The sequence below is a fragment of the Grampus griseus genome (assembly GCF_964374135.1).
Source record: "Grampus griseus genome assembly, chromosome: 19".
In the NCBI taxonomy this organism is placed as follows: Eukaryota; Metazoa; Chordata; class Mammalia; order Artiodactyla; family Delphinidae; genus Grampus; species Grampus griseus.
This window is the reverse complement of record NC_139013.1, coordinates 18,170,687-18,190,126: the sequence shown is the minus strand read 5'-3', so window position 1 is coordinate 18,190,126 and position 19,440 is coordinate 18,170,687. Positions and strand designations below refer to the sequence as shown.

At 38.4% G+C, this 19,440-nt stretch overlaps 1 protein-coding gene across 1 annotated transcript in view; it reads left to right on the top strand.

The window, feature by feature from the left end:
- Positions 1 to 14,432, top strand: part of ZNF507 (zinc finger protein 507) — a 47,224-nt gene extending 32,792 nt beyond the window's left edge. The window contains exons 6-7 of the mRNA XM_082676076.1: positions 10,376 to 10,510; positions 10,647 to 14,432. Of these exons, the coding sequence (XP_082532202.1) occupies positions 10,376 to 10,510; positions 10,647 to 11,013 (502 nt within the window). The 3' untranslated portion in view covers positions 11,014 to 14,432. The remainder of the gene's footprint in view (positions 1 to 10,375; positions 10,511 to 10,646) is intronic.
- Positions 14,433 to 19,440: the final 5,008 nt, after the last annotated feature.

The window sequence follows — 19,440 nt, the reverse complement described above, 5'->3', positions numbered from 1 at the left end:
TTCAAGATGACAGAAGAGTAAGATGGGAGATCACCTTCCTCCCCACAAATACATCAGAAATACATCTACATGTGGAACAACCCCCTAGAGAACACCTACTGAACACTGGCAGACGACCTCAGACCTCCCAAAAGGCAAGAAACTCCCCACGTACCTGGGTAGAGTAAAAGGAAAAGGAAAAAACAGAGACAAAAGAATAGGGATGGGACCTGCACCAGTGTGAGGGAGCTGTGAAGGAGGAAAGGTTTCCACACACTAGGAATCCCCTTCGCAGGCAGAGACTGTGGGTGGCGGACGCAGGAAGCTTCAGAGCCACGGAGGAGAGCACAGCAACGGGTGCGGAGGGCAAAGCAGAAACATTCCCGCACAGAGGATCAGTGCCGGCCAGCTCTCACCAGCCCGAGAGGCTTGTCTGCTCACCTGCCAGGACAGGTGGGGGCTGTGAGCTGAGGCTCCGGCTTCAGAGGTCGGATCCCAGGGAGAGGACTGGGATTGGCTGCGTGAACACAGCCTGAAGGGGGCTGGTGCGCCACAGCTAGCCAGAAGGGAGTCTGGGAAAAGGTCTGGAGCTGTCGAAGAGGCAAGAGACTTTCTTGCCTCTTTGTTTCCTGGTGCGCAACGAGAAGGGATTAGGAGCGCCACTTAAACGAGCTCGAGACGGGGGCGAGCTGTGGCTATCAGCGCGGACCCCCGAGACGGGCATGAGACAGTAAAGCTGCCGCTGCAGCCACCAAGAAGCCTGCGTGCAAGCACAGGTCACTATCCACACCTCCCCTCCCGGGAGGCTGTTGCAGCCTGCTGCTGCCAGGGTCCCATGATCCAGGGACAACTTCCCCAGGAGAACACCTGGTGCCTCAGGCTGTTGCAACGTCAGGCTGGCCTCTGCTGCCACAGGCTCGCCCCGTACTCCATACCCCTCTCTCCCCCCAGCCTGAGTGAGCCAGAGCCCCCAAATCAGCTGCTCCTTTAACCCCATCCTCTCTGAGCGGGAACAGATGCCCTCAGGTGACCTACACACAGAGACGGGGCCAAATCGAAAGCGGAACCCCAGGAGCTGTGCGAACAAAGAAGAGAAAGGGAAATCTCTCCCAGCAGCCTCAGGAGCAGCGGATTAAATCTCCACAATCAATTTGATATACCCTGCATCTGTGGAATACCTGAATAGACAACGAATCATCCCAAATTGAGGCAGTGGACTTTGGGAGCAATGATATATTTTTTTTTCCCTTTTTCTCTTTTTGTGAGTGTGTATGTGTATGCTTCTGTATGTGATTTTGTCTGTATAGCTTTGCTTTTACCATTTGTCGTACGGTTCTGTCTGTCCAGTTTTTTTGTTTGTTTGTTTTATACTTTTTACTGCTTGTTATCATTGGTGAATTTGTTTTTTGGTTTGGTTGCTCTCCTCTTTCTTTCATTTTTCTTATTTTTAAATTTTTAATTATTTTTTATTTTAATAACTATTTTATTTTATTCTGTCTTTTTTTTCTCCCTTTTATTCTGAGCCGTGTGGATGACAGGGTCTTGGTGCTCCGGCCAGGTGTCAGGGCTGTGCCTCTGAGGCAGGAGAGCCAAGTTCAGGACATTGGTCCACCAGAGACCTCCCAGCTCCACATGATGTCAGCCGGCGAAAATCTCCCAGAGATCTCCATCTCAACGCCAAGACCCAGCTCCACTCAGCGACCAGCAAGCTACAGTGCTGGATACCTTATGCCAAACAACCAGCAAGACAGGAACACAGCCCCACCCATTAGCAGAGAGGTTCCCTAAAATCATAATAAGGTTACAGACACCCTAAAACACACCACCAGACACAGACCTGCCCACCAGAAAGACAAGATCCAGCCTCATCCACCAGAACACAGGCACTAGTCCCTTCCACCAGGAAGCCTACACAACCCACTGAACCAACCTTAGCCACTGGGGGCAGACTCCAAAAACAACGGGAACTACGAACCTGAAGCCTGCGAAAAGGAGACCCCAAACACAGTAAGTTAAGCAAAATGAGAAGATGGAGAAACACACAGCAGATGAAGGAGCAAGGTAAAAACCCACCAGACCTAACAAATGAAGAGGAAATAGTCTACCTCAAAAAGAATTCAGAATAATGATAGTAAAGATGATCCAAAATCTTGGAAATACAATGGAGAAAATACAAGAAACGTTTAACTAGGACCTAGAAGAACTAAAGAGCAAACAAACAATGATGAACAGCGCAATAAATTAAATTAAAAATTCTCTAGAAGGCATCAGTAGCAGAATAACTGAGGCAGAAGAACGGATAAATGACCTGGAAGATAAAATAGTGGAAATAACTACTGCAGAGCAGAATAAGGAAAAAAGAATGAAAAGAACTGAGGACAGTCTCAGACACCTCTGGGACAACATTAAATGCACCAACATTTGAATTATAGGGGTCCCAGAAAAAGAAGAGAAGAAAGGGACTGAGAAAATATTTGAAGAGATTATAGTTGAAAACTTCCTTAATATGGGAAAGGAAATAGTTAATCAAGTCCAGGAAGCACAGAGTCCCATACAGGATAAATCCAAGGAGAAACACGCCAAGACACATATTAGTCAAACTATCAAAAATTAAACACAAAGAAAAAAATATTAAAAGCAGCAAGGGAAAAACAACAAATAACATACAAGGGAATCCCCATAAGGTTAACAGCTGATCTTTCAGCAGAAACTCTGCAAGCTAGAAGGGAGTGGCAGAACATATTTAAAGTGATGAAAGGGAAAAAAACTTACAACCAAGATTATTCTACCCAGCAAGGATCTCATTTAGATTTGACGGAGAAATGAAAACCTTTACAGACAACCAAAGCTAAGAATTCAGCACCACCAAACCAACTTTACAGCAAATACTAAAGGAACTTCTCTAGGTAGGAAACACAAGAGAAGGAAAAGACCTACAATAACAAACCCAAAACAATTAAGAAAATGGTAATAGGAACATACATATTGATAATTAGCTTAAATGTAAATGGATTAAATGCTCCAGCCAAAAGACACAGACTGGCTGAATGGATACAAAAACAAGACCCATATATATGCTGTCTACAAGAGACCCACTTCAGACCTAGGGAAACATGCAGACTGAAAGTGAGGAGATGGAAAAAGATACTCCATGCAAATGGAAATCAAAGCTGGAGGGGCTTCCCTGGTGACGCAGTGGTTGAGAGTCCGCCTGCCAATGCAGGGGACAGAGGTTCGTGGCCCGGTCCAGGAAGATCCCACAGGCCGCGGAGCGGCTAGGCCCGTGAGCCATAGCCTCTAAGCCTGCGCGTCTGTAGCCTGTGCTCCGCAATGGGAGAGGCCACAACAGTGAGAGGCCCGTGAACCGCAAAAAAAAAAGAAAGCTGGAGGAGCACTTCTCATATCAGACAAAATAGACTTTAAAACAAAGACTATTACAGGAGACAAAGAAGGACACTACATAATGATCAAGGGATCAATCCATGAAGAAGATACAACAATTGTAAACATTTATGCACCCAACATAGGAGCACCTCAATACATAAGGCAAATGCTAAGAGCCATAAAAGGGGAAATCGACAGTAACACAGTCAGTAGTAGGGGACTCTAACAGCCCACTTTCACCAATGGACAGATCATCCAAAATGAAAGTAAATAAGGAAACACAAGCTTTAAATGATACATTAAACAAGATGGACTTAATTAATATTTATAGGACATTCAATCCAAAAACAACAGAATATACTTTCTTCTCAAGTGCTCGTGGAACATTCTCCAAGATAGATCGTATCTTGGGTCACAAATCAAGCCTTGGTAAATTTAAGAAAATTGAAATCGTATCAAGTATCTTTTCCGGTCACAATGCTATGAGACTGGATATCAATTACAGGAAAAAAATCTGTAAACAATACAAACAATACAGATACACGGAGGCTAAATAATACACTACGTAATAACCAAGAGATCACTGAAGAGATCAAAGAGGAAATCAAAAAATACCTATAAACAAATGACAATGGAGACACAACAACCCAAAACCTATGGGATGCAGCAAAAGCAGTCCTAAGAGGGAAGTTTACAGCAATACAATCCTACCTTAAAAAACAAGAAACATCTCAAATAAACAACCTATCCTTACACCTAAAGCAATTAGAGAAAGAAGAACAAAAAAACCCCAAAGTTAGCAGAAGGAAAGAAATCATAAATATCAGATCAGAAATAAATGAAAAAGAAATGAAGGAAACAATAGCAAAGATCAATAAAACTAAACGCTGGTTCTTTGAGAAGATAAACAAAATTGATAAACCATTAGCCAGACTCAGCAAGAAAAAAAGGGAGAAGACTCAAATCAATAGAATTAGAAATGAAAATGGAGAAGTAAAAACTGACACTGCAGAAATACAAAGGATCGTGAGAGATTACTACAAGCAACTATATGCCAATAAAATGGACAACCTAGAAGAAATGGACAAATTCTTAGAAAAGCACAACCTTCCAAGACTGAATCAGGAAGAAATAGAAAATATAAACAGACCAATCACAAGCACTGAAATTGAAACTGTGATTAAAAATCTTCCAACAAACCAAAGCCCGGGACCAGATGGCTTCACAGGCGAATTCTATCAAACATTTAGAGAAGAGCTTACACCTATCCTTCTCAAACTCTTCCAAAATATAGCAGAGGGAGGAACACTCCCAAACTCATTCTACGAGGCCACCATCACCCTGATAGCAAAACCAGACAAAGATGTCACAAAGAAAGAAAACTACAGGCCAATATCACTGATGAACATAGATGCAAAAATCCTCAACGATACTAGCAAAGAGAATCCAACAGCACATTAAAAGGACCCTACACCATGATCAAGTGGGGTTTATCCCAAGAATGCAAGAATTCTTCAGTATACTCAAATCAATCAATGTGATACACCATATTAACAAATTGAAGAATAAAAACCATATGATCATCTCAATAGATGCAGAAAAAGCTTCCGACAAAATTCAACACCCATTTATGATAAAAACCCTCCAGAGAGTAGGCATAGAGGGAACTTACCTCAGCATAATAAATGCCATATACGATAAACCCATAGCCAACATCGTCCTCAGTGGTGAAAAACTGAAACCATTTCCACTAAGATAAGGAACAAGATAAGGTTGCCCACTCTCACCACTGTTATTCAACATTGTTTTGGAAGTTTTAGCCACAGCAGGCAGAGGAGAAAAAGAAATAAAAGCAATGCAAATCAGAAAAGAAGTAAAGCAGTCACCGTTTGCAGATGACATGATACTATACATAGACAATCCTAAAGATGCTACCAGAAAACTACTAGAGCTAATCAGTGCATTTGGTAAAGTAGCAGGATACAAAATTAATGCACAGAAATCTCTTGCATTCCTATACACTAATGATGAAAAATCTGAAAGTGAAATTAAGGAAACACTCCCATTTACCACTGCAACAAAAAGAATGAAATACCTAGGAATAAACCTACCAAAGGAGACAAAAGACCTGTATGCAGAAAACTGTAAGACACTGATGAAAGAAATTAAAGATGATACCAGTAGGTGGAGAGGTATACCATGATCTTGAATTGGAAGAATCAACATTGTGAAAATGACTATACTACCCAAATTAATCTACAGATTCAATGCAGTCCCTCTCAGACTACCACTGGCATTATTCACAGAACTAGGACAAAAAAATTCACAATTTGTATGGAAACACAAAAGATCCTGAATTGCCAAAGCAATCTTGAGAAAGAAAAATGGAGCTGGAGGAATCAGGCTCCCTGACTTCAGACTATACTACAAAGCTACAGTAATCGAGACAGTATGGTACTGGCACCAAAACAAATATAGATCAATGGAAGAGGATAGAAAGCCCAGAGATAAACCCATGCACATATGGTCACCTTATCTTTGATAAAGGAGGCAAGAATATAGAATGGAGAAAAGACAGCCTCTTTAATAAGTGGTGCTGGGAAAACTGGACAGCTACATGTGAAAGAATGAAATTAGAACACTCCCTAACACCATACACAAAAATAAACTCAAACTGGATTAAAGACCTAAAGGTAAGGCCAGACACTATCAAACTCTTAGAGGAAAATATAGGCAGAACACCCTATGACATAAATCACAGCAAGATCCTTCTTGACCCACCTCTTAGAGAAATGGAAATAAAAACAAAAATAAACAAATGGGACCTAATGAAACTTCAAAGTTTTTGCACAGCAAAGAAAACTATAAGCAAGACAAAAAGACAACCCTCAGAATGGGAGAAAATATTTGCAAATGAAGCAACTGACAAGGGATTAATCTCCAAAATTTACAAGCAGCTCATGCAACTCAACATCACAAAAACAAACAACCCAATCAAAAAAATGGGCAGAAGACTGAAATAGACATTTCTCCAGAGAAGATATACACATTGCCAACAAACACATGAAAGAATGCTCAACATCACTAATCATCAGAGAAATGCAAATCAAAACTACATTGAGGTATCACCTCACACCAGTCAGAATGGCCATCATCAAAAAGTCTACAAACAGTAAATGCTGGAGAGGGTGTAGAGAAAAAGGCACCCTCTTGCAGTGTTGGTGGGAATGTAAATTGATACAGCCACTATGGAGAACAGTATGGAGGTTCCTTAAAAAACTAAAAATAGAATTACCGTATGACCCAGCAATCCCACTACTGGACATATACCCTGAGCAAACCATAATTCAAAAAGAGTCATGTACCACAGTGTTCATTGCAGCTCTGTTTACAATAGTCAGGACATGGAACCAGCCTAAGTGTCCATCGACAGATGAATGGATAAAGAAGATGTGGCACATATATGCAGTGGAATATTAGTCATAAAAAGAAACGAAATTGTGTTATTTGTAGTGAGGTGGATGGACCTAGAGTCTGTCTTACAGAGTGAAGTAAGTCCGAAAGAGAAAAACAAAGACCATATGCTAACACATATATATGGAATCTTTAAGAAATAAATAAATAATGGTCATGAAGAACCTAGGGCCAGGATGGCAGTAAAGATGCAGACCTACTAGAGAATGGACTTGAGGACACGGGGAGGGGGAAGGGTAAGCTGGGACAAAGTGAGAGAGTGGCATGGACATATATACACTACCAAATGTAAAATAGATAGCTAGTGCGAAGCAGCCGCATAGCACAGGGAGATCAGCTCCGTGCTTTGTGACCACCTGGGGGGGGGATAGGGAGGGTGGAAGGGAGGGAGATGCAAGAGGGAAGAGATACAGGCATATATGTATATGTATAGCTGATTCACTTTGGTATAAAGCAGAAACTAACATACCATTGTAAAACAATTATACTCCAATAAAGATGTTAAAATAAACTGTATTAATAAATATAAATAAAAGCTTTTATTTTATTCTTCTTATACCTTATCTGATGTTTTTCCTTTGTGTGGATCCAAGTTTCTTTTTTTTTAATTAATTAATTTGTTTGTTTATTTTTGGCTGCGTTGGGTCTTCATTGCTGCGTGCGGACCTTCACTAGTTGTGCGAGTGGGGGCCGCTCTTCGTTGCAGTATGTGGGCTTCTCGTTGCAGTGGCTTCTCCGTTGCCGAGCATGGGCTGAAGGTGTGCGGGCTTCAGTAGTTGTGGCTCACGGGCTTAGTTGCTCTGTGGCATGTGGGATCTTCCTGGACCAGAGATCAAACCCATGTCCCCTGCATTGGCAGGCGGATTCTTAACCACTGCGCCACTAAGGAAGTCCCCTAGTTTCTTGATTTATATCATTTACCTTCTCTCTAAAGAACTTCTTTAACATTATTTACAAGACAGATCTATTAGCAACAAATTTCAATTTTTGTTTGAGGTGGTCTTTATTTCTGCTGTTTTATTTATGTATTTATTTATTTGGTTGTGCCAGGTGTTAGTTGCAGCATGTGGGCTCCTTGTTGCAGCGTGCAGACTCTTAATTGTGTCCTGCATGTGGAATCTAGTCATTATTGTTTAAAGTATTTCTTCTGTTCCTTTCTCTCTTCTTCTAGTATTCCCATTACACATAGATTACACCTTTTGTAATTGTCCCTTTTTTGGTTGTATATTCTTTTCTGTTTTTTCCAGTCGTTTTTTTTGTTTGCTTTCTAGTCTTGGAGGTTTCTATCTATTGAGATATCCTCAAGCTTAGAGATTCTTTCCTCAGATGTATCCAGTTCACTAATAGGCCCCATGATAGGCACTCTTCATTTCTGTTATGTATTTTTTATCTCTTTTTGGTTCTGGTCTCTTTTGATTTCTTTTTGGTTCTTTCTTAGAATTTCCATCTCTGCTTTCATTGCTCATCTGTTTTCCCAGGCTGTGTATTTTATTCATTGGAGTTCTTAGGATATTAATTGCAATTGTTTTAAATCACCAGTCTGATAATTCCATCATCCTGCTATATCTGACTCTTGTTTCTTTGCTTGCTGTGTCTCTTCAGCTTTGGTTTTTGCCTTTTAGTATGTCTTGTAATTTTTTCTTGATAGTCAGGCATGGTGTACTGGGTAAAAGGTACTGCTGTAGATAGGCCTTTAGAAATGTGGTTGTTAAAAGTGGGGGGAGAGGAAATGTTCTGTAGTCCATAACTAGGTCTCAGTTTTTTAGTAAGCCTGTGTCTCTGGGCTGTGAACTGTACTTTGCAATCCCCTCCCTCCCCAACCCTTGGTAGACAAGATAGCTGGAGTGGGCTGGAGTTGGGTATTTCCTTCCCTCCAGTCAGATATGCTCTGATAAAACTCCAGTAGGTTAGGCTCTGGTTAAATGATTTCTCCTGAGAATAGACCTTGCTAAGAACAGAATGTTCTGGGACTTTTGTGACGTCCAGCAGTGAAGACTCCATGCTTCCACTGCAGGGGGCACAGGTTCAATCCCTGGCGGGGGAACTAAGATCCCATATGCTTCGTGGTGTGCCCCCCACCCCCACCAAAACAAACAAACAAAAGAACAGAATTCTCTGGCATATCCCAAAGTGGTTCTTTTACCCCTCTGCTGACTGTCTTGTTGTGAAGAAGAGTTCAGGTAAGTTACCTGATTTTTGTTAAGTTTGTAATTAAATATTTAATAAAAATGTCTTTTTAAAAGTACGTTTTCATTTTCCTAAAAAGATAAACATAATTCTGCTCTTATGTATTTACCTAAATGATGAAAACTTACACTCACACGAAAACCACACATAAATGTTTAATAGAAGCTTTATTCATAATTGCCAAAACTTAGAAGCAGCTAGAAGATGTCCTTCAGTAGAGAAATGGATAAACAAACCAGTACATACATACAATGTAATATTAATTAGCGATAGGAGGGAGAAAAAAGAGCTCTCAAGCCATGAAAAGACGTGGAGGAACTTTAAATGTGAATGGAAAAGGGAAAGAAACCAGTCTGAAAAGGCTATATACTGTATGATTCCAACTATTATGTGACATTCTAGAAAAGGCAAAACTATGGAGACAGTAAAAGAATCAGTGATTCCCAGGGATTGGGGGAAGAGAGGGATGAATAGGTGGAGCACAGAGGATATTTAGGGTTGGGAAATTATTCAGCATGATATTATAATGATAGATTCATGGCATAATGCATTTATTAACATACATAGAAGTGTACAACACAGTGAGCCCTTAATGTAAACTGTAGACTCTAGTTAATAATATATCAATATTGTTTCATCAAGTGTAACAAATATTCCACACTGATGCAAGATGTTAATAATAGGAGGAACTGTATGCAGGGGAGAGAGTGAGTAAACCTTAAACATGCTCTGAAAAATAGTCCGTTACTTTTTTTTAACTACTTCATTCAGTTCAGATTTTACAAAGGATACCCAATTATGTGAAACAACTATTATTTTGAATAGAAACTTTAAGATTATTAATTATTTGTTTTACTTATGAAATCTAAATTGTTGAAGCATTTCAGGACTACTTACATTTTCTGTGAATCTGTAAGTAAGCACAGAGTTCATGTTGAAAATTACTTAATTCTTTCCTGCTTTCTTAAGAAATAGAGCGGTATAGAGTACTGATTTTGTGTATTTGTGTATGTGGGTGTTGTTAAATAATATAGAGCAAAGATTTTTCATATTACTATATTAGAAATCTTTCCAAATACTGTAATAGCTAAAATAATTTGGGATGTTGTCCTGATTCTTATAAATTCTTTATAATGTAAAATACTTTATTTCATTGATGCTGAGATATCCACCCTAGGACATTTTAGCCTCTGAAATCAGTATGTCTCTTATAATCAGTGGCATCTTAGATTCAGTGAAATGTGATATCTAATAAGTCTTCAGGAGAATAAATTTAATAATTGTTACAGAATCATTGTAATTACTAAAAATGATATGGGATCATCTGATTTACTTCATATCTATCTTTCAGATGCTCTTTGTGTGGGTATGTATGCAGCCATCCTCCTTCTTTGAAGTCTCATATGTGGAAGCATGCCAGTGACCAAAATTATAACTATGAACAAGTAAACAAGGCTATTAATGATGCAATTTCACAAAGTGGCAGGTATTTGATCTTACTGTTATATATAAATAGGTTATTGTTCATAATTATATATGCATTATATATAAAGTTAGGATTAAGTCTACTAGTCTGCATTATAACCAACTCAAGGTTTGATGTGTTTTCTTTTGTTTTTAAGAGTTCAGGGGAAATCCTCCGGAAAGACTGTGTTAAACAGCAGTGAAGAAGGAGCCGATTCTCTCACTGGAAGTTCAGAAAATTTGGTGTCATCCTCAGAGCTGATTTCCCAGGCTCCCAGTGAAGTCGTAGGTACCAACGAGAATGAGAAACTAAACCCTACAAGTAATACCTCATATAGTTTAGAAAAAAACTCCAGTCTGGCCCCTCCTGGCGTGGAGTATTGCGTTTTACTCTTCTGTTGTTGTATTTGTGGTTTTGAGTCTACCAGCAAAGAAAATCTTTTGGATCATATGAAGGAGCATGAGGGTGAAATTGTAAACATCATCCTAAATAAGGACCACAACACAACTCTAAACACAAATTAGGTGGAATAGTTATCTGAAGAGGAAAACAGCAGAAGAGGAAAACAGCAGAAGAGGAATCCTTTAAACCACAGTTTGCCCTTTGTGCTGTCCAGTAACTTACTAGGCACAGAAGAAATAGTTGGTGTGATTTTTGAAGAAATGACAGGTGTGACTTTGGAACGAAATTTGTAATGTAATAAAAGGAATTCCAAATGGATAAGGGGTGATAATATTTAAGCATTTTGAGTGAGGAGAAGTGGGTTGAGGCAGCAAAGATGTACTCTTATAATAACCCTCTGTTACCTGTTAGTTTAAGTGTATTTATTATTAAAAGCTTGTTATAGTGTAGAAATGCAAGCAAAAGAGTTAAGAAAGGGCTTTTCAGGAACTATTCTAAAACTTACTGTTATGAAAGTGTCACAATCTTAAGCAGAGCTTAATTTTCTTCATTCTCAATTTTGACATGAATGACAACCCTCTTGTGAGAAATGGGAGGCACGTGTCTGAGGGTTTTTTGGTATCAACAAAGGAAGGAAAAGATCATTACAGGGCTTTGAGATGATCAACCTAAATCTTTAGCCAGATTGATAGGAACAAATCATATACTCAATCTGAGATATATTACTTTACTCTTTAGAAAGAAAAAAGAAGAGAGACCTCTAAATCCAAATCTAGATTGTAAACAGGCGTTTACAAAGGAAATTATTGTCTTAAATTTACAGTGAATGTCTTGTGGGCAAAGGAGGAAAGAGGTGAATTCCCACCAGCCTCAAACCAAATCTCAAGGTTCATAAAAATGGTGACTGGTTGAGCACAGTGCACTTCTCAGAGGTTCTTTTCAGAGTGTTGATGGAACACTGCAGCTTCTCAATAGTTACATAGGCCTTCTTATCCACTCTTCTAAACTAGACCAAGCTTGTTGTCTAAAAACAACAAAGTAGGAAAAATTGCATTTGCTTATCAGACCTTGGAAGTAGGTTGAACTGTTAAATAAAAAACATTTGTGGGAAGAGGAATGAAATTCAAAAGCCCCTTAAAATGAGTACTACTATTGAGATTTTACTTCCTGGAGCTTTCTATTTAGTTATACTTAGCATAAGAGATACAACCAAATGTGGCTAAAATGTAGTAAAAATTCAGGTTGTTTATAAAACGTTTAATAACAAACAAAAACTATTTGGGTTTCTCCTATCCAGGAAATTGTATTTTATTGGTGTGCAATAGGACACATGGGAAGCCAACTAAAACTTGCCATCAAATAGATGTAATCTTCTCATTAATTACACATTTGTATTACAGTGTATTTCAAAGAGTGAAGAGAGCAGGGTTTTTGGGGTTTGCTTTTGTAGTTCTGATCATTTACGTATGCATTGTTCTGTTAATGTCAGTTCTGCCTACAAGTCAAAAGGCGGCCGGTGCACCACGCGGTGCACCGTCTTCACGGTGCTCTTTATGAACTTGACTCTAACATCTTCTAGAGCTGAGGCTGTGCCTCTCATAAAGCTTAGAAAACATCGAAAACAGAATTTCTTGAATAGGATACTCTGTAGACACATTTTAGGAAAAGAATTCTCTTCCCAAAGTCCAGGTATGAATCGAATGAATTAACATTTTTCAGATAGCATTAGGAACTATTTAAGGGGGGCCAGGTAACCTGAAATACTGTCTGATTTGCGTGCTTTTGTTTTGTTTTGTTTTGTTGCTTTGCTTTTTAAAATCTAATTTGATGATGATATTTGAACAAACAGAGTTGATTGTAACTTTGCAACTCTTCAATTTACGTAGCTTTAGTTTATTTGTGAAAGTTAATCCATTTCTGGTATCTGGTTTTTAAAAGAGAAAATGAATTCATATATACTAAACTATATTCCGCAAATCCACATGCAGTGGGTTTTCTCATTTTCTCCTGTTTTCAGAATTAAAAGTTATATTTCATTTCAAATTCAAAAATAAACTTTTAAATGGTTCCATTATTAACTATATTGTTCCCACTTAGTTTTTTCATTACTGGTAGCTCTGACTCAATGTTTCTTTATAAAAATCTATTATTCTGAAAATTAACAACCTTAGAAGAGTTTTTGTTTTATAAATTTTCCTTGGCTTTAATTTTATATAATCATTTGGAAAATACTAGTAACCAAAAAACATTCCCAAAATTTCAACAGTGTATTTTTAAATTAACTTTCTTCATTTCCTTAAACTACTTCCATTGACTGTTAAATTTGCCATTTGGAATCATGAATTTAAAATTTCCCTAGCTCATGGGAAAAAATTAACCCAGAAGTTCAAAAGTCTTTAAATATTCATCTGCTCCCAGCCTAAAATATCTTCAAAAGCTTTCTCTTGGCCTATAGGAGGAACCATATACCAAGGATGTTGTGTACCTTCCCATTATGGTTTTGAGGCAAGCCTTAAGTTAACCCTCCCCACTAAGAACAATTGAATACGATGAAGACTAAATATGCAATTTTAATTATAGAATAGATATTAAAATAATCAGCAAGAATTCCTTTATAGGAATAACATTTACTGGTACTAGATCTTTTGCCATGTAATGCTCAGTATTTGTTTTCCCCTCTGAACACTTACAATTCTAAGATTTGACAGTGAAAATAGTTTTTAAAACACTTACTGGATAAGGCAAAGGTGGGGAGGGGGAAGATGATGCATTCTGATCATTATAAATAATACTTTTTCAGGGCTCTATCATTTTCTCTCTTTCTCTAATAATCCAGAATATGGTTGGTATCCCCAGTGTTCTAACAGTACTATGCCTATATTCCACTTGACCTGTAGACTTCAAGTTCTGTGTCCAGCCAGTGCAGTGTAGTGACACTGACTGAAGCCTTTATTCTAGATCTTTCATCTATTTGAGGTAGCTATCAGTGGCTTTGTTATTATTTTCTTTGTCTTTTCTCACAAAGCAAATGGTGGGCACCTATGTTTACATTGTATCTTCCTGCAGTGTACTTGGCTTGACAAAGACAAGTAGGCTTCTCTTTTGAGACTTATTATATTTTTAGTTTTCATAGACACTTATTTAATCTTTTTTTATTGTACAGCAAGGTGCTCTAAGTAATATTCTATAAAATATATTTAATAGAGATTTGAGTTTGATATTCATGGACATGAATACATGTATTTTTTTAAGAAATAAGTATTGTGTAACACTATGGCATTGCTTCTATAGCCAAAGTCTAAAAATTTCTGGAACACTGACATGTAAAGACTACAGTTAATTCTGACACTGTATCTTATTAAAATAGGATGATTTGCATTTTGTAAAATTATCCTGCACATCAAGCTGCATGCCTTAATGCCTAAAACTCTAGGATTATTTTCATGGTAGAACAGTTTATCTGTTCAACAAACAGTGAAGCAAGGTCTTAGCGCTACTTTAACTACCTTTGGAAATACTGTACAATGTTAGAATAATTTATTTTACTTTACAGAAGTTTGTCATGTATTGACTTTAATATTGTATTTTGGTAATAAATTTTTTTGTTAAAAACACTTGCCTCTAAGTTTTATTAACAAAAAGTTATATCCATTCTTATTTTGGAAATGTTGATTTAATCACTTAGAAATTTGGATTTAAATAATGAAGAACTTCCCCAGGCTTAAACTAAGGCTTATGATTACCCTTTGGTAACATGTTAAACTATTGATGACTAGCATTAAACTCTGTTACACAAAGGTAATTGAAAAAGCATTTAGATTGTTTTAATCTTTTAAAAAATTCAATCTAGGAACTCTCCTGGTGGCGCAGTGGTTACGAATCCACCTGCCAATGCAGGGGACATGGGTTCAACCCCTGGTCCGGGAAGATCCCACGTGCCTCAGAGCAACTAAGCCCACGTGCCACAACTACTGAACCTGCACTCTAGAGCCAACGAGCCACAACTACTGAGCCCGCGCCTAGAGCCCGTGCTCCACAGCAAGAGAAGCCACTGCTATGAGAAGCCCACAAACCACAACGAAGAGTAGCCCCCGCTCACTGCAACTGGAGAAAGCCCACGCACAGCAATGAAGACCCAACACAGTCAAAAATAAATAAATAAAAAATTTTTTAAAAAAATTCAATCTAATTTTGTAGTTTTTCTCCTTGCTACACAGTTCTTCACTTTATCTTCCAAATCACATCCTTATACGCTTTAAATTCTGATGTATTCAAACTGCTAAAGTAGCTCTCTTAACGGCAGTTAGCATTTTGCACTTGCATTGATCCGTTGCATTGGCAAGTGAAGCTAACATCATCTGACTGTATCATTGGTCTAGTTACACATTTGTGCCCTAGAATCCTGGGCTACCTCGGCTGCGAGTGTCTGAGGCCAAATATTTCTCCCCAAAAGCTTTAATCCCTTGTCCTGTCTCCCCAGGGGCAACATAATTATGTCCTATCTTTTAAGAGCCAAATCCCAAAACCGTCACTAACCTCTGGACAGTTGTAGAAATCTCAGCATGAAAGATCCAGAACATGTGCAGTTTGGTAGCCACCAGCCACATGCGGCTGTTGAGCACTTACAATATGACTAGGATGCTAAGTGTATAATATACAACAGTTCTGAAGACATCATTTTTTAAAAAAGTATCGCATTAATGTATTTTATATTGGTTGTTGAAATGATATTTGGGATATTTTGGGTTAAATAATATTAAAATTAATTTCACCTGGTTTTCTGTGTAGCTACTATAAAGTTTTAAATTGCATATGTGGCTCACATCGTATTTCTGTTGGACAATGGTGGTATAGAAGAAGGATTAGTAAACTGACAGCCCTTGTTTCAAATCTGGCCTGCCATCCATTTTTGTAAATAGTTTTATTGGAACACAGCCACACCCAGTCATTTACATACTGTATATGGCTATTTTTGAGGTACAACAGCAGCACTGAGAAGTTGTTACAAAGACTGTATGCACCACAAAGCCCAAACTATTTACTATCTGCTTAATAGTAAATCGTTTGATAGAGTTTGCTGACCTGTGACCTAGAACAATGGTATGATCTGTGCTTTAAAGCTCCCAGGAAAAAAAAGCTTCTTATAAAGAAAGCCTTATATAGCATTATTTTATAAATATATTATTTCGTCTCCTGTTCTTCTACAGCCCTACCCATAATTTATGACTTAACCTATTTCAACATCTCCACTACTTAAAGCCAAACACAATGTTTAAAATAACAACATAATTAAATAATAAATAATGCCGCTTTTAAAAAGTATTGTTTTCCTCCTGACAACCTTATGGTGCTGATGGTACCCTCTCTGCTTCACCCTTTCTGTGATGTGGTCATGCCACCGGCATATCTAACTGCGGTTGGGAGGTAACCGTGGCAGCTAATCCACTCAACTGCGGTGACCATTGATTTGCATAATCCAGGATATAAAGAAAAGTCTTAGACACACCTCTTTATAATGAATAACTTGTCTGAGTCTAAAATCAGATTCTGGGGTTGGGTGGCGGTTGTAGTTGGCTTTGATGTAGAACTGTTGACTAAATTGGCAGATTAAGAAAAAGTCACAGTATTCGCCTACATAGATTCTTCCGAATCAAGCAGCAAAGATGTAAAATGAACATTTTTGGCCCTATAAATTCTCAGAGTGAGTTTCTGTTTTTAATTGATGCCATACAATAGATAGTATGTTTTGGTTTATATCTTAGAATTCAAATGACTGTAAGATGCTTAAACCATTTCCAGAGTCCTAGATGTGCAGCAAAATCTGGTTTGTGTGTTGTGTTGGGGGACTGTAGACCTCATTTTTCTGGTGGTACATTAATATACTGCATCCAGTTTTCTCATTTAGACCATAAAGTGTTTGTAAGATTATGACATACTTGGTTTTTATCGATTTTTTTTTCCCAATATGAGTAATTCCTGTTTAAATTGTTTGCCTTGCGAAAGTTGATTCTAGTAGATCTTCCTTTGAATTAAAAGTTTAATTTTAGGCATCTAATATAAATTCTTACCATAATAGAACAAAATCATAAGATGTTGGTGTTGTTTTGTTTCCTAACTCAACCACGTTTACACCAGTTGTGTCACTTAATCCAGAGAGTAAAGGCACCATTCAGGAACAGTTTGCAAAACTGAATGTAAGACAGATACTTCCATGATAATGCTGACGTAGATGGGGCCTTGGCTTGAAAAGGACATGATGTGTTAGGTGGACGGAGTTATATTTACACAAATCAGAAAATAATGAATCCTTGACCATGAGCTGATAAAATAGACCTAACTATTTTATCTTTCTAATTTCTCAGCTTTATCCTCTGTTAAAAGGAAAAATTAAGAATAATTGTCCATGTCATTGCCACTGGTATCAGTAATTGTAAAATGTTGAGTTATTAATAAAGTATGTCATCTTAAATATGTACACAATAGAAAATTATGACCTGAAGAGACCCTCAACAAAATAAAACAAGTTATTCATTTTTCAGGTCTTTTATTAGTACCTGATGTTATTTAAAGGCTTAGTGCACATCTCCAGATTTCTGGGTTTTTTCTACTTGTCATTTTATTAATTTTAGTATCCATACTTCAGCAATAATGTGGCTGCATTTTACTGAAACAGACACATCAATCTACATCTTGCTCTTTTTTGTTTATATCTGCAATCCCGTTTAAACTTAGTATTTCCAACCACAAAAGGTGTTAGAAAATTCTGTTTCAGGCTAGTGAGAAAAAGTACAGCAGGATACAGTTCAGATCATAAGCTGTATTTATTTCTGATCTCTACAGCTCACATTCTACAAAAAATAGTTATGCTGGAATAATTAAATAATTGTAGGAAACCAGCGGTTTCCAAGTTATCTTCATTTTCCAAGCCCTTCTCCATATGAAGCATGAGAATACAACTGGTGAGGTCGTGCCTTTCCATAATGCTAAGATTGGAATCCATGCAGGGTATCACCCTGTAGGTTAAAAAACTAAAAATGAGGCCCTTCAGAATCTGTGCCCAGCTGGAGCACCCCTGTGCTCCGTGTGCAAATGCTGATAAAGAGGCTCCAGTGTACTATGTGACACTTTTTAAAACTCACTTTGTAATCACAGGAAAAAAGTGTGGATCTTCCTAACGGGAAAGCGGTCACTGTGTCCCATCTGAAGCAAGGGGAGGACATGGGTGGTGGACGGCCTGCCAGCTGCACACTGAGTGGGTATTTTGCTACCTCAGCTGGTTTGAAATATAGTTTGGCTTTACCTTTTTGAACCTCTTGTAAGTTCAGTTATGTCTTCTATTTTCTGAAATGTGAAATTGATTTTATAATACCAACCTCAGAGAGTTATGTGGACTAAATGAGAAGATCGTCTGTAAGATACCTAGTTGAGTTCTGACAGTTCTGGATGGTGTTGGTTCGAAGCCATGTGACCTTGAGTAAGGCATTCAACCTTTTTTTGAGCCTCAGTTTCTGCATCAGTAAAACAGATGGTAATACTTAAACCTTGTAGGGTTGTTGTGAAGATCAGCAACCATGTGTATAAAAGGCCTGGCCATCTGTGAGCTCAAACAGTGGTTCCTATCATGGTTTGAGCACTCACTGTGTGTGCTGGGGGCAGGGACGCATTAAACGCCCTTATAAATCATGGTATCAAAGCTACGTGTTACAGCCTTGGAAAGGACTCTAAGAGCCATACTGCTTTGTGTTTTGAGGAAGGATACTCGCAACAAAATATCGTATCTCTTAAAATATACCCAAAAAAGACAAACCTGGTACCTAGAATATTGTATACAATTCATGTCACATCTAAAAAGACAACAGCCTGGGAGAAAGTGTCAGAACATTACCCTGTTACCATCACATTAAGTTCATATAATCATTCTCTCACACCTATAAACCGCCATTAAGGACTATGTGAAAATGGTCCTTTCCCTAAATCAGCTGATGAGCGGGCAGCATTGGCAAAACTTAGGCCCAAGGAGAGAGAATGGTATTTCAAATTGTATACGCTCAGTATAATCAGCCGCTAACTATACAGGATTGAGTGCCATGCACTGGACCATTACGGAAAGGTAACAGTTCTTGGAAACGGTGAGAAATGGCCTGGCTCTGACCATGCAAAGCTCTCACACGGAACTCAGTCTTCTAACCATCGCACAAGGACTGTTTCACCTGCAGGACTCGGGTGCAGAGCAATCCTAATTCTGAAGCATACCTGCAGTCCAGCCCTAAAGCCAGCCTCTTCATATGGGGTGCTGTCCTGTGGGCCTGGGATGTAGCTCTGCTAGTTTCACCGAGGAGACTTATGACCAGGTCGGAAAACGGCAGAACGGGCAAAGATAAAATCCAAACCAGCATTTGCGTTTAACCACTATCCACTGATGTAACTTAACATTATTTCCAGTCTCCCCCCACGCCTCCAACACACACACATACACTTATGCATAGTGAAAATACAAGAGAAAAGTTAAACTCTAGAATTTGGCCGGTGTTCCAACCACCAAAACTTAA